Here is a 14,649-nt window from a genome sequence, read left to right as displayed (position 1 = left end):
CTAACGCTTCTTTACTTGAGGCATTCCTTTGAGTGGTCGTCCACGTTTTTCTCTCTATATTTCTTCGCTTCTCTCGCATGATGTCGCAGTGCACGGGGCGGGATTAAACGCAGTATACGGTACATGTGTGTACATCCTTAATGACGATCCGGCACTGCAGCATGCTTGCGAAAAGACAGGGCAAGGACGGGAACGATTTCAGCGCTGTGCTTATTTGATTGTTAACTTAAGCTTCATGGCGCAAGAGCAGCAAGGCCATAAAACATCGCAACAATACTAAGCAGATCTCCAGGGCTACCCACATATAGACATCAAATTTTGATATGCCGTCGAAGTGATCGCACCGGCGGAAGCACGTACGTATACATAGCAGAAACGTAATGAGGAATCACAAGGCAGAACATATTAAAGAGGGCGAACGCGTGAAGGAATACCGATACAAAGAAAGGCTCGCGACAAAAAGTAAGAAAGTTCGTCAATGCTGCCTTTGTGGCGCGCAGCCATGCGTCGCCGGCATCCAAAGTTGACTCTGCGCCCGGATGGAACGGCCCTGCATCATATGTACAGCTCAAGACGTCTGGCGTCGCAAGGTCGTGCAGCGAAAGCAGCCGACGCCGGTTTCCCTCCGCATGCGAGGAGGGTGAGGGGCGCTAAGTGTTCGAGGTGAAAGCAGCACAGAGAGGAGCGTCGGTGCGTTGCAACGTCCACCGCGTTCCGCTTATCGCCGGACGGACAACGTCTCGACAGAGACGGCCCTCTCAGCGTCGGCCGCGGAGCGCGTTGAACCTCGTTCCCGAGCACCCGGTTATCTTCTCAGCCCTTGCTGTCCCGATGACCGAAAGCGACGCCGAGTCAACGAGGCAAGAGAAGACGGCGAAAGGAAGGAGAAAATGGAACCCTCTATATACTTAGGCCGGAAGTGGACGGCTAGCACCCGCATTTCTGGCGCAACGGAAAGCGAACAGCATCGCATCCAGTTCAGCGGGCCGCGAACGCGTTTTTCCGAGAAAAACACGGTACACCCGCCCGCTCGAGGAGGCGGGCGCGCGCGTCTAAAGGGTGCATCTACTGCTTCTGCCGCCGCCGGCTCGGTTCTCGTGCGCATGGGAACCGAAGGGCTGCAGTAATTGTCCCGTGGCGACCCCGTCAGCAAGGGGCCTGCCCCGGAGTACGTGCAGGGGCATATGGAGGTGCGCGTTCTGTGGGCTCGGGGCTTCTTCAGGTAGTTGACCCAAATTTGGCGGCTGGAGCGGCGGCGGGACTCCCCCCTTTCGCTGCTGGCGGGGTTCGTGCCGAGGAGCGGGCGGAAGGGTTGGCTCCCCCGAAAATACCCGTCCTCGTGCGCGCTCCTGCAGCCGGGTTGAGGCGGTGGTGGTGGGGGGTCGCGGCGGTGTTGGTAGGGGGGGCCCCTCGGGAAAGGGTTGTGCGGGAGAAGCGGCGCGGCGCGTCAGTCGTTCGTCGGCATGCCAGGCCGCCGGGCCCGGCCGCCGGCGGCTCCTCAACGGCGTTGCTGCTGCTCCCCATCATCGTAACCGCCGCTGCTGCAGCGCTGCCGCTCCAGCGGCCACCGCGCAGGGAGAGCGACCTTCTTCGTCGGACCAGGTGAGGAGTGACGGCCGCGCTTTCGGCTTCCTTCCGTGAGGGACGTTGCTCCGGTTACCACTGCTCGCGATGGAAGTTGGCTGCGCTACGTGACGATCGCGTCTTAATTGCGTCGCCGCTGCCGGCGAGTTCTCTATAGGGTGCACGTCCTTTTTACGACAGCGTGGTACGGCTTACCGTGAACGAAGGTGTACAGAGCTGTGTTTCTAAAACGTCTTTCTTTCTTTCTTTCTTTCTTTCTTTCTTTCTTTCTTTCTTTCTTTCTTTCTTTCCTTCTTTCTGAATATGGTACAGCATGATTTTTGTGCAGTGGCGAACAATGGAGGATACTTTTCTTAAATTTAGAATTCTAGCTACAATCTTTAAATCAGCGTCTGCCTTCCGCCTCGGAGTTAGACAATACCCCGCCATCTGTCGGGCAGCCCTGTTGCTTAGAGTCAGTAGCCAGCGACGGTCCACTGCTCTGGGCTAGCTTTACGAGCGGTTGCGGCATGGGCTAGTTTTGATGCACGGTAAGTTTCCTTTGAATTCGCTGCCCACAGGGAAATGTGAAACTTACCAAGTTCGTCTCTGTTAATCATGTCGTTAGTTCACAGCGGGCGGTTGTAACTTGCTTGTTCCTGGTGCGAATATACAGAAAATCTCCAGCATCACCCTTCATGAAAGCGGTGGATGGGGCTCCAGAGACGCATATGACGTCACATGGAACCTCTGATTGGTACTGGCCCCTATACTCTAAATTTCTTTCCCCCTTTTCTCCGACGAATGAAATCGCCTTTTGCTGCAGCTACTGTATAGTGTGCCTACAGGTTTCGTTCCCACGTTCAGGTCGCTTACGGATATTCTTATATATAACGTGGCCCAATCCGACCTGAGCTATGCTGGATCTTCCGGCTTGCGTTTCGACAGCGGCTCAACGTCGAGCGTTATATGCCGTCGAACCGCCAGCGCTGTCGAACTGCCTGTTTCTTTTTTACAACGACGCCCTTTCGAGCGCGTCGTATCTGGCTGTATAACCTTTCCCAGCGCGCGCGTCATTAGCTTTAACCTTTTCGTGTGATCAGCAATCGCGGAGGCTTGGTAAGGCAGTGAACGCTCCCCGGCGCGAAAAGCGTGCAGCTGACAAACGATCCAGTTTAATGCTAAAAGTCAAATGGCGGACAAATGAGGCATGCGCTGGAAGTCTTTTTGTTGTCCTTCTTCTTCCTCTGTCCCTCTCTTTAAGTGGGTTTTACAAAACGTGTCACTGACTCATCGAAAAAACGGAAAATGACCTTGAAAGGTGATTTGCGGCGGTCATTGAAAATCACGGACACTGGACGCTCCGTGGAAAGTTCGGGAAGATTATACCACGCTTATGCTTCAATGAAAGAACCATATGCAGAATCGAATTGCCGCGTTTTGGTCACCAAACAAAGGAGTATAGGATGGCACGCAACACGGATATACAGATCACATATGCACAGTCACCGGTCGAAAAGTGCGCTATAAGCGGAAGAGACAAATATAAAACCGTCAACACGTTGGTCACGTACAACACGGATTCACCGCCTTCGGAGCATAACGCGAAGCTTTGCTGCGGTCGCGATCGATACGAATACTTGTTTAATAGAATGGCAAGCAAGTTCACGCGCACTCTGTCAGAAGTTTATAATGCAGCAAGCGCGTTGCATTGTCACCTAGCGTTGTATAGCAGACCTCGCTTATGGCACGCATTTACTGCTCTTATTCAAGCTTACGATGGGCAGGAGCACTGTATACCCTATAAAACTCTGAGGCACTGCTGCGAAATAAGTTACGTGCAGTATGCTTGGCACGGCAATACGGGTGTGGTCGCGCGCGTATATGTTTCTGCATTTCTGACGAAAACTGTACAGGTATTTCACAATGGCAGCCATGCACGAGCGGCTTTGACGTTAATTGAGCAAGCACGGTCATAAAGTTCAGAGTCCACACGAAGTGCGCGGTGACATTTGATTTCCAGAAATCTCCGTGAACTATAGCGGAACTTGAGAATTGTACTGCAGTGCTGTGCGCTGCACAGCGCAGCTTTGTGTGGCACATGTATATACAGCAAGCCAAGATGCATATATGTTGCAAGTATTCTCTTACTTAAAATGTTTGTTTTTTTCCTTCTATTTTCTATAATTAGTCCTGCCGAGAGGCAGAGTGTCTACGAGTGGGTGTGCGGATTTACGTCAGTCAATGACGAAAGAGAAAACGAATTTTTTTTTTACAGCAAAATAACTGTTCCGAAATAGGGCACAAAATCTCAACAGCGTCGACCACAGCTTTGCACGCCAATGTCACCAAAACGGAAGTCGCGCGGTTTCCTTCACGCGTCATCCGAGGTATCGAAGCAAGCGGTGAGCCCGGTCACCAAACGAGCGACATGTGCATGTCTCCCGAATTGCTATAACGATGTTTGTCCCAGCCCGCGCACGCTTCAGGAGCGGATATCTGTCCATCGTCACGCAAGAGAACGAACTTGAAAGTGCGGACATCACGTTGACGAGTCCGTGGCTGCTGGCGGTTATACGCACGCCTGACAATTGCCGCCGGACATCAGTCATGTAGTGCAAGCGCTCGAGTCGGTGTGCACTGAGGCACCCTATATATAAATGGACCAGTCTCATACGTGCCAGCTCGTAGAATCATCGTGGTAAAAAAAGTGGTGCCCGCCGCCCTTGGGCTGTCCTGCACGGGCTCGTAAAACTTGCGACGGGACAAAGACCATCGGCTTGGTTCTTTCGGCCGCTTCCGGCCGGGCTTCCTTCCGGTCAATTCACGCGGACCCTCCTGAGATGCTCACCCCCCTCCCCGCTTCGTGTATATATACTCATGCTACACTTTTCTTTTCCTTTTCCATCTTTTTTTTGCTTCTTTTTTATTGCGGCGGAATACGACATGGGACTCGGATATCTTGTATATATAGGCACACCAACGGAGGAACGCTTCATCAGAGTTGCACTGCAGGGTATTTATCCGAGAACCCTATAAACATTTCTTGGTGAAAAAAAAAAGGAAGTGAGAGGGGGCCGCGGCAAGGCCGCGGCAAGCGTGACGTCAGTGTGACATCATGCGTCTGGACGTTATACAAGGATAATGGCGGTTTCGCCTAAATGATTCGGTTCCATGCAAGAAAGTAAAAAAAAGAATTGTTGGTCTGTGTCCTTGCTCTTTCAAGCGCTAGGTAACGTTTCTTTGATAAGCAATTTTTGTATATAATTTGCTCGAATAGACGTCACTCTGGCGTCTATTGAAGATTCGTGACGTAAAGCGCTCTTGGTGCAAGAAATTCGAGGGGGCGTGTCCACCCGTGTTTTGTCATCTTTTCTCGCTTATCAAACTTCCACTCTTAATCTTACTCATTTCGTATTTTATTAAACGTGATACGCCTGCCTATTTTGAACTCATTAATATTCTACGGCGTCCTTTAACAACACGGTGTGCGCTCCAATAGTTCAGTTTCCGGAGAAATTTCAGTCGTATACAACCTTAACGCAGGCGCAAAAATCATCAGCACATTCAGGCTCACGTACGCATATAGTACATTCTTTTCCCATTTGAATAAGCGAAAATAGAAGTTTGTATTCATGTCGGTATATATATATCCTTAGAGGAAGGAGGTCCCGACAGCGTCCGCTGTGCACAACCACCTCCGAGAGTACTGTAATAAAGATCACATAACACGAACCCTGATATAATACGAGTATCAATTCGGGGCGGCCAAATAGAAGAAGACGGTGGTGAAAAAATTCATTTTAATGTAATATCGCTAAATACATTTGACTCTTGCTCATGTAGCATCAAACAAAGCACAAGAAAATTAACTTTTAAAATTTGTAGGATATATATCCGGATGAAATACGAGAGACAAATTAGACGTTAGGAAGAGAGACCATGTATAATATGCGGTGTTTTACGGAATGGTATGTGTATGGGTGCGATTAATGAGCAGCGTTAATGAGGCGGTGTCGCTGATTAATATTTCGTTTGAGATGAAGAGTAAAGAAGTCGAGCCAGGACAACAACAACTACGCGTAGAGGATGTAATCGGTGGTCTATTAGACTAACAGAAGTGTTGAGGAAAGATGTGAAAGCTCGCAAGGAGTGCCAATGGTCACGTTGTGTGATGAGATTAGGAAATACGCACGACATATGGGAGCGAGTATAGGTTGACTCGAGAAATTGGATAATTGAAACTATCTCTTGGATGAGACCTTGGTTTTGCAGTGCACTTGATGATGGTGATGACGATGATGCTTTCTGCAGACAGTTTTCTCCATGATTATTCTGGGGACGAATTCACAAATGTTTGAATTCGTATACGTGCTGTTCACCATTGGCCTTTGTCTATAACATCGCGATTGGCTGGCTTATGAACAGTCGTTGAGCACGAATATTTCTCTGAATATATGCGGGCGCTCGACCGTTCCGCACATTATATATGTATATATATATATATATATATATATATATATATATATATATATATATATATATATATATATAATTAGGAACCAGACATGCCAATGGGGAAACGCAGAGCGCTCTTTCCGTTGTTTTCACGGCAGTCGTTCACGGCGCAGAGAAATGTCGCTGTGAACGCTTATATGTGAACGCGCACCGCCAGCCACTCAGCCCGTTTGCGTTTTCCTGCGTGGAAAGCGTCGGTTTCTGTCCTTTCACCGTGGTGCTCGTAAAAGGCACGCGATGCAAACCTGCTTGCTTTTCTCCGGAATTGTTCCTTTCTTGATAAATGAAACAAAAAAAACATAGTGATAGGTTGGATCACGATTGTTCATAACAGCGGCATCCGGCCGTGACGTGGCGTCCATGGGAGTGCGTGCGCTCCACGCGGCTCGAAAACGAGTCTGCGGAATGTCTCGGTCTGAAAAGTTCATCCGCAGCTGTTTGCGTTGGCGTCACCATGAGGAAAGGGCGAACGTCGTGGTAACACGCCGCGTCGTTCTCTATGTAAATGGCTAATGCTACTTCTGTTGAACGCGTGGAGACGCGACATATTCGAGAGGGGAACGCACTGAGGGCATATGGACTATTTGTATAGGGCGGCTGTCGTGACACTTATTTCCGCGGAACTTAATCACTAGAATAATTCACTTGCTTCAGTCTTTCAGGGCTTCTTTTTTTTTTTTTTGGTCTCGATTAATGGGGCCTTGCTTTGAAATCCTACTGACGTCCTCACTCATTACTTGCGACGATATATGAGCGGAACTACCCCGAAAGTCAAGCATTCACTGGCTCGGTGCCCGGGCCGTTTTCGGCTGGGGGAATAGCCGTCGTCAGAGTGCACTGTGCCGTCCTGTACTCTGTCAGGTCACTGTACTTTGACGAAGGCTGGTCTATCAGCCGGAAGCGTTAAGTAGACACGTCTTACTTCCTAAAAGCTCATCATCTCTTTCCTGCATATGTCGGGTCCTGCGTGCTGAACTTTGAAGAAACCCCTTATATATATATCCCAACGATAATAGTATGAGTGTTGCAAGCTCATAGGAACAACTAAAGATTATGAAGAAAAAAGCTGCGAAGCAGTTTTCTGCGACCAAAACTATTAGGCACTGGCACACCAACACATTTACCCTGATGTACAGTATTAAGGTCCACTCTTTGAGAGACTACCTAACTGGCCATAAAGTCGATACGTACCGTCTACTGAAAAAAAAAAAGTGAAGCTACGTCGGCCATTGTAGGCACTGTGATTTACATTCTTGGGATAAGGGGTACCCCGCCCCCCCCCTTTTTTTTATTCCTGCAACGAGGCCACATAACACATCGGTGTTCTTAAAAAAGAATGGCAGTGGCTTAGCTCGGCTATGCCAGGATATACGTAGCGAAAGCTAAGGTTAGCCGCGCTTAATCTTAATTGCAAGTCCAGGTTAGTCTGGTTGTCTTGCGGCGTTTAGGCAGTCGTTCGTCTGTTTCCTGGGCGATTCGTTTCCTCTTCATCTCGTTCCGATGTCGATTCCAGGCCTCCTCCTGCTTATCAGAATTGTCGCCGTCCATACTGCCGCCTCAACTGTGGTTGCGGCGCACGCGAGCTCTCCTTTTCAATCCTCCGACATGTTATCAGGCATGCGACGCAGCTGGCGAAGCGAGCGGAGGCGAACGCAACGACGAGGAACGCGGTGTGACGTCATGTGCCTCCTCTGAGCACGGCCACGGCCAAATCGCAAGTTCGCGGTCAGTAAAGCTTTCGCTTTAAAAATATGCAACGCATAAAAGAAGTGTTCGGCGCGCGGAGAGATTCGTTCTAGCCATTGTCGCTTCTAGCGCGTGCGACGGCGCTCTCTGAAACCGCCCAATGCGGCCACCGCGGCCGCGTCTCGGAAGGCGCGGCCCAGCCATCTCGCTCGGCTCATCGGTTGGCGCGCGGGTTGCGTCGCAGGTCACGCGTCGCTAATCCCTCGAGGGTAAACAACGCGCCGGCGGCTCGCCAGTTGTTGCTTGGGAGGAGCCGCGGCGCGCTGTCGTCGCCGCCCCCTGCGCGGGGCCTCCGATGGACGCGGCGCAAAGCGAGAGGAAAGGGGTGGAGGGACGCGAAGGAGAAGGGGATTGGGCGCGCGTCAAAGGGTTGCGCAGCGCGCTCCTAAACAAGCCGGCGGCGGCGTCAACAAGATGCACTGCGTCGGCGCGCCTTTCCCAATGCCGTGCGAGTAAGGCCGCTCCGCGTGACGCCGGCGAGCGGCCGGCGCTGATTCGGCGACGCGGCGTCCAGCGGCGCGCAGGCGCTTGGCGACGCGCCAACGCGGCGCGGCCTTCCGCTCTCGCGACCTCCTTGCAATGCTCTCTGCGCGTAGACGAATGCCTCAAAGGTCTGCAGGTGACGTCACGACGAAGACGACGACGGCAGCTTGTCGAGAAGTCGCTCGTAGCGCTAGAGGGCGCCAGCGGGCCGAACGGTGTCCTCCAAGCTGCCTTCGCATGAAGATCAGGGAACGAGTGCGCAGAGCTAGCGGAGAGGCGCATTCTTTCGCTGATCGGCGGCGTCTGCGTTCGCCACAGGTGCACGACACGCGGCGAAAACGCAGATGTGTAACAAAGCCTTTCTCAAAGCTGCGCTAAGAAAATGTCAAGAGTCAAATGACACTTGCCGCCTCGCTCAGGGCTTCGCCGAACGGCGAGGAAAGGACCTAACGGTACTGCATTTTTATGGGGGCGAAATGCGAAAACGCCCGCGCCCTTAGGATTAGGTGAACGTCAAAGAACCCCAGGTGGTCCTGATTTCGTCAGTCCCCCACTTCAGGCTGCCTCATAATTAGATCGTGGTTTTGCGACGTAAAACCCCATAAATAATTATCAACTGAATTGTCTGCGATAGAATTATTACACTTATTTAGACACTTTACTACTACCATAACGGCTTCTTTTACGCGCAGCTGAGAGCTCGCTCGGCCTGTTAAAATGTCAGCATGCATATTCCGGCCCATGTTGGCACTTGAATGCGTTCGGCCCTCTAGTGCAGTGGCGTAGGCAGGAGGAGGGGGGAAGAGCGCGTTGTACACACCGGGCACATGGCCAGTGCACCTCTCCCCCCCCCCCCCTCCAAAATTCCGTGTTAGTATGCGAACTGACCAGGCTTCCGCACCCCCTCCTCACTCTCCCCTTCCCTGATCATGTGCGTGCCTCATCCCTACCCCCCCCCCCCCCCTAAAAAAAAGAAAGAATTGTCTGGCTACGCCACTGCACTAGCATATAGATAATTGAACCGTATTGTCCGGTGAAAAATTCTCACTCTCCTTACTTGCCCAATACATCCTTGCAGTCTGCGTTAAAGACAAACGCTTGTGTTTCCTCTTAATATCTCCCTTTGCTTATTCCATATTTTTCCCCCATTCAGCTGTGACTCATCGCGGCGACAAGGGGTCCCAAAAATGAACTCTGTTAGGATGGAGCGGCGCTTCGACTAAATGCAGATAAATGGACATAAATAGACTTCCTCATAGTTAAGGTCTGGGCATGGCGCAGTCGTGCGGTCAACCATTGCAACGGGGAGCGACTATGAGTTCATTCGTACATTTTGTTTATGTTATACCACGTTGTACAGTACGACACACATGTGGAACGGCATGCGCGATCGCGCAGCCGTTTCACATGCTATACGACAAGATGTTGTATAGCGTGTTTTCCCTCTGACCCCAAGCGCTGATGCAAATGGAGCTTTTGTCGCAAAAGACGGGCCCTGTAATCCGAGCTCGAAGACAAGCCGTTCCTATCAGACAGCGTTCCTCTGCACAATCGGACGCGCCGCGCCGTTCCCGGAAGGACGATTCGGACAACCCTTTCGCGCCGCGTCAAGCAGGGCCGAAAACACGGCCGCCTGTGTGTCCGCTTGCTGTTGACAAAAGCACTCGATCGAAGCCCCTTCTAGCGGGCCGTTTGGCGCTCGCTGCCGGATACATTGCAGCCACGTTTAATCCACGCCCGCTTCCATAGGCGTGGGCGAAGAGTGGCGTTTGAATGGCGCCTGTTTGCGGCCATGTTTCGGGTCGGAGCTTCACAAAGGACAGCTCGCCCCCCCCGCCCCCTTCCCTCTCTCTGCCCTGCTTCGTCGAGCTGACTTTGGCGTGGAAACCCTTCCGGGCCGGCAGTGGTCGTCCGGCAGGCAGCTGGCGCGCGCCGATAGAGACGGTCGCGCGTATGGGGGTCTGCGAACAGCCGGAGCAGCAGCCGTAAACGCCACGCGGGGTTTCCCCGCTTTGCGGGGAAACCCTTCCGGCACGCCGCCGCCCCCACTGCGCTATTTTAGGGCGATCCTGCACGCGTCCGGTGGAGCCATGCACACCGGCCTGTGTCTGTGCTTCATTGATTGAAGATGAGCCTCGGTGCTCGCTCCTCTCAACCCTCCCCCCCCCCCCCCCATTTTCCATATACCCATCCCCACCCTCCTTTGGTAACTACCCCTTTCTCATTGTGTGGACGATGTGTGATCTGCGGATGCAGGACAAGTAAATGACTGTTTTTGACGCTTCACTGTCTCTCTCTCTCTCTCTCTCTTTGTTCCTTCTTTTTGGGAAGAGAGGCGGAATTCTCGGTACTATAACAGGTGGTGCGCCAACGGTGCTGCAGCAGTGTTGATCACCGCCTCTTTTCTTGAGGGCAAAAGTTCTAAAGAAAATCTGGACAGAGAAATAAAAAAACTAAATTGGCACGGAAAGCAAAAAAATAAAAGAAGTGCTTTAACGCGAATTTAATATCCCGTTATCCTGCCAATCACGTGCTCTCTTCCCTGGCTTCAAGGAATGAGTGCGTAGAATCGAAACATACTGCGGTTCATCGATTCGTTATTTGTTGGAGAAATAAGAGCACCGAAAAACTACAGGGAGAGGAGAAACAGTTAGCCAAGTATGTCAGAGTGATTAAGTTTGTGTTAATGCGGAACAATATTCTATGACTTGATTTTGGATTTAGACAGTACATGCTTATAAAGACCGGTAATAGGCATGCCCTTCTTCTTATGGCACTACACTGATATACACCATACAACTGATGCTGCCAACAACTCGTCCGACAATAAGCTAGTAAGAATAATATATAGCAAGAATAAGCTATATACCGTGTAGACTGTAGTGAGTTGGTCAAAACGTTTTTGTCTTTGTCTTCGTCCATCGCTGCACCTGAATGTCGCGTTCTCGTCGCTCACCTGTGCCCTGCTCTTTTATTTCAGGAACACCGGACCCGTATTGGCGAACAGCGCCCGGCGTCACCGACAACATGTGAGTGTACATGCGGTGTGGAACAGAGAGCAAACGGGGATATAGCCAATGTTATAGTTGACATTATGACAGAAAAAATATAGCAGGGCAGACCATGTAATGCTTAGGGTATAGATATACGGTGGACTATTAGAGTTACAGAATGGCTGCCAAGGGAAGGGAGGCGCGCTCGAGGACGGCAGAAAACAGGTGGGTTGGTGAACGTAGAAAATTTGCAGGCGCATGTTGGAAATTAGCTAGCGCAAGACAGGGGTATAAAGTTATAATTGGAGATCGAAGGGAGAGGTCTTCGTCCTGTAGTGGACATAGAAATTGGCTGATGATGATTATTTCAAAGCATAAAAATATTTGCGCAACAAAGCGTGACACGTCAGTGTAGTATATTGCCCGCGTTTGTTATCTTTGACAATTCGGCCACGACACAGGACAGTTCATGTAAATGGAAATACTTTACTAACATATATGGGGCAGGAACTTATAAGGTTAACAAGGATGCTTGAGAACAGCGATCAAATGAACGAAAAATGTTAGAGGTGGCATTAAGAGACAGGAAGGCAGCGGTGTGTATCATAGAACAAACGGGGGTAGCCGCGATATTATAATTGACAATAAAGGGACACTATAAAGCTAATCACTGCATCATTTTAGATTGATAAAGTATTCCTGAAAAACTGCTGTGTCGTCGAGTTTGCGGTAATAGGTTGATTAATGGGACAGGAAGTGATGGCCGAAGTTTATTTCTTGAATTTCGCGACGAAACACCAGAGATGCTACGTACACCAGCGTGACTTCACAAACTAAAAAAAAAAAAAAAAAAAAAAAATCCGCATTTCGGCTGTTGTGAAAAAGTAACAGTTCTTGAAACTTTGTAGGTTCGGCGTTTGGCTCTTTTATAATACATTTGTATTTGTAATGAAGCGTAAGTCATTATTGCCGAAAAAGAAATTCCCTCGGCGCGAGGAGGTCGCGTCAAATTACATGACGTAACGGCTTACTCGTGCGGGAATTGCAAGCTGTGCCACCGTCCGTCTTTCCTCCTTGCGTATATTTTCTGGTTTGCCAAGCGTCGTCTGATGGTAAGAGTACCTATTCTGGTATCGAGAAAAGGTAATTTACCAACATAGCTCAAATCATTTTTTTTTTCGTTAATGGCTCCTTAAGAGGGAAAAAATTGCAGCTTGGCAGGCCATGTAATGCGTAAGGTAGGTCGATAACCGGTGGCCTATTAAAGTTACAGAAAGGGTGCCGAGGGAAGGGAAGCGCAGTCGAAGGATGGCAGAGAATTAGGTGGTATGATGAAGTTAGGAATTTTGCGAGCACAACTTGGAATCAACTAGCACGAGACAAGAGCAAATGGAGATCGCTGAAAGGGGCCTTCGTCTTGCAGCGGGCATAATAGGACGACAAAGACGACGACGACGACTTCGAAATACGCAAGCACCCGTACAACAAAGACATTGATGGTGCCTTCCGTGTATATAAGCCGTGCACGTTTGCTTTGCAATTTACTGGACAAGCGGATTTCGGAGAGCTTTGTCGTGTACACCTTTACATGAATCTTTTACACTAATCCTACAATCTTACGCACCATTACACCAATCCCCAGAGAGAGAGAGAGAGGGAGGGGGAGAGAGAGAGAGAGAAAAGAAAATTCAGTGGCGTGCGGAAAATGCGAGAGAAATTAGTTAGCATTATGTCGCACCTCTTTGAGGTCCTGGCTCCATTATTTAAACCGCGTTCACCGCATTGCAAAGTGTTGATCAGATGCTCTTTCGGCACCTATCCGGCTCGACGAGGATTGAACTGCAACGTAGTGACAATGGTCCGGAACCGACGACCGTTACACACGTTCTCACGCTTTGACACTCCTACTGGGAACGCATTAAAAGAAAGAAACGCAGGGAAGTTAATCAAGGTCTACTTCTCACTGACGTCACTGGGCAGCGATTGGGGTGGACATTGTCATGCAAACAAGAGAGGGATCGCAGTAGTCTGCCTCGGTTTGCCGGCTTCACCCCAGCCTCAGCGTATATGGTGTATAGTTAGCATAGCGTTTCTAAAGTGTGGGCCGTGGAACCACAGCGGTTACTGGAATGGTTCAAGGAGGCCCGCAGCAACACTTCTGAAATTGTGTCATTGATATATACACATTTATCCTGATCTCCGTGTTGATCCAGAACGATGCGAAAACGATTGATGTTGGTCTAGTTGGGACGACCTCAACTGTGGGCACCGAAACCTGACGCGCGCAACATCGGTTTCCTGCGTGCACCGTTTTCCTTATATGTCGATCGCTGACTGTGATCGATGTATGAGCTTATAAAAATCAATTCTTTATAGTGTGAAATACAAGAACCTAACGTGGTGTGACCGGTTAGGAAACTAGTTTGACATCTTCCTCTCCATAATTTTACGTACAAAAAGAGGGAAAAAAAGTAAACATGCCCGAGGCGTTGTTCGATCCTGACCTGTGAGTGGGTCTGGAGGTTTGCGGCTGCAAAAAGTTTGAGAACCACAATGGCTACAGAGCTCTTGAACTTCGTCTATACCTATCTGCATTTCTCTTTTCAAGCCTTTATCCCCTTCCTCCAGAACAGGGTATAGAAGACCTGCCGTGCGTCTGGTTAACCTCCCTGCCTTTCCTTGCTTCTCTCTCTCTTTCTCGCTTTGTGTTGGTGCGCGAACGTTTGTATCGTCAAGGGTGTGTGGACAGTCCGTCGTGTAGTCCCTGTGGCTCCTGTGATACACTTGAACGCCTCATATAGGAGTGTCCCGCATTCGTCACACCCCGTGCACTGCTAATTAAGGAATATCGACTGATTGGACTCAAGTGTACGACCCATGATGATCGCCTGTTTCCAAAAGGGAGTGTTGCTCAACGCGACCAGGCCCATAGAGCCTTGCAAGTATCACGCAGAAAACTGCTTTGGCCTCCCGTTTATAGACATCTTTCCCGTGTTCCTACCTTATTTTGTCCGTGTCTCTGTCATTTGTTTATTTCGTATTTTCTTTCCTATTTCTTCGTTTCCTGTCTTCTTGTCCTCTTCTCCTCTATTCATTACGTCCTCCCGAAAGAGTAGGCAGGCGTTGTGCACCTATCGGTGGCAGTTGTCAGCTTGCTCCCTCCCTGTTTACTTTGTGTTCTGTATGTTTTCATAAATAATAATAACAATAATAATAATAATAATAATAATAATAATAATAATAATAATAATAATAATAATCATCATCATCATCTCCTTATAAGTAAGTTTTCTCTTTCCCTTTGGCATATCTCAACGGGAACTGGCACTGAAGCTTACACTTTGGC

The 14,649-nt window shown here is 49.7% G+C and overlaps 1 protein-coding gene across 1 annotated transcript in view; it reads left to right on the top strand.

Moving 5' to 3' along the window:
- LOC126537126 (uncharacterized) overlaps window positions 1-14,649 on the top strand; it is a 150,338-nt gene that overhangs the window by 38,642 nt on the left and 97,047 nt on the right. Inside the window, exon 3 of the mRNA XM_050184280.3 lies at window positions 11,291-11,339. Coding sequence (XP_050040237.1) covers window positions 11,291-11,339 — 49 coding nt within the window. The remainder of the gene's footprint in view (window positions 1-11,290; window positions 11,340-14,649) is intronic.

Source organism: Dermacentor andersoni, chromosome 4, assembly GCF_023375885.2.
Source record: "Dermacentor andersoni chromosome 4, qqDerAnde1_hic_scaffold, whole genome shotgun sequence".
NCBI classification, from domain to species: Eukaryota; Metazoa; Arthropoda; class Arachnida; order Ixodida; family Ixodidae; genus Dermacentor; species Dermacentor andersoni.
This window is presented reverse-complemented; position numbering and strand designations above follow the sequence as displayed.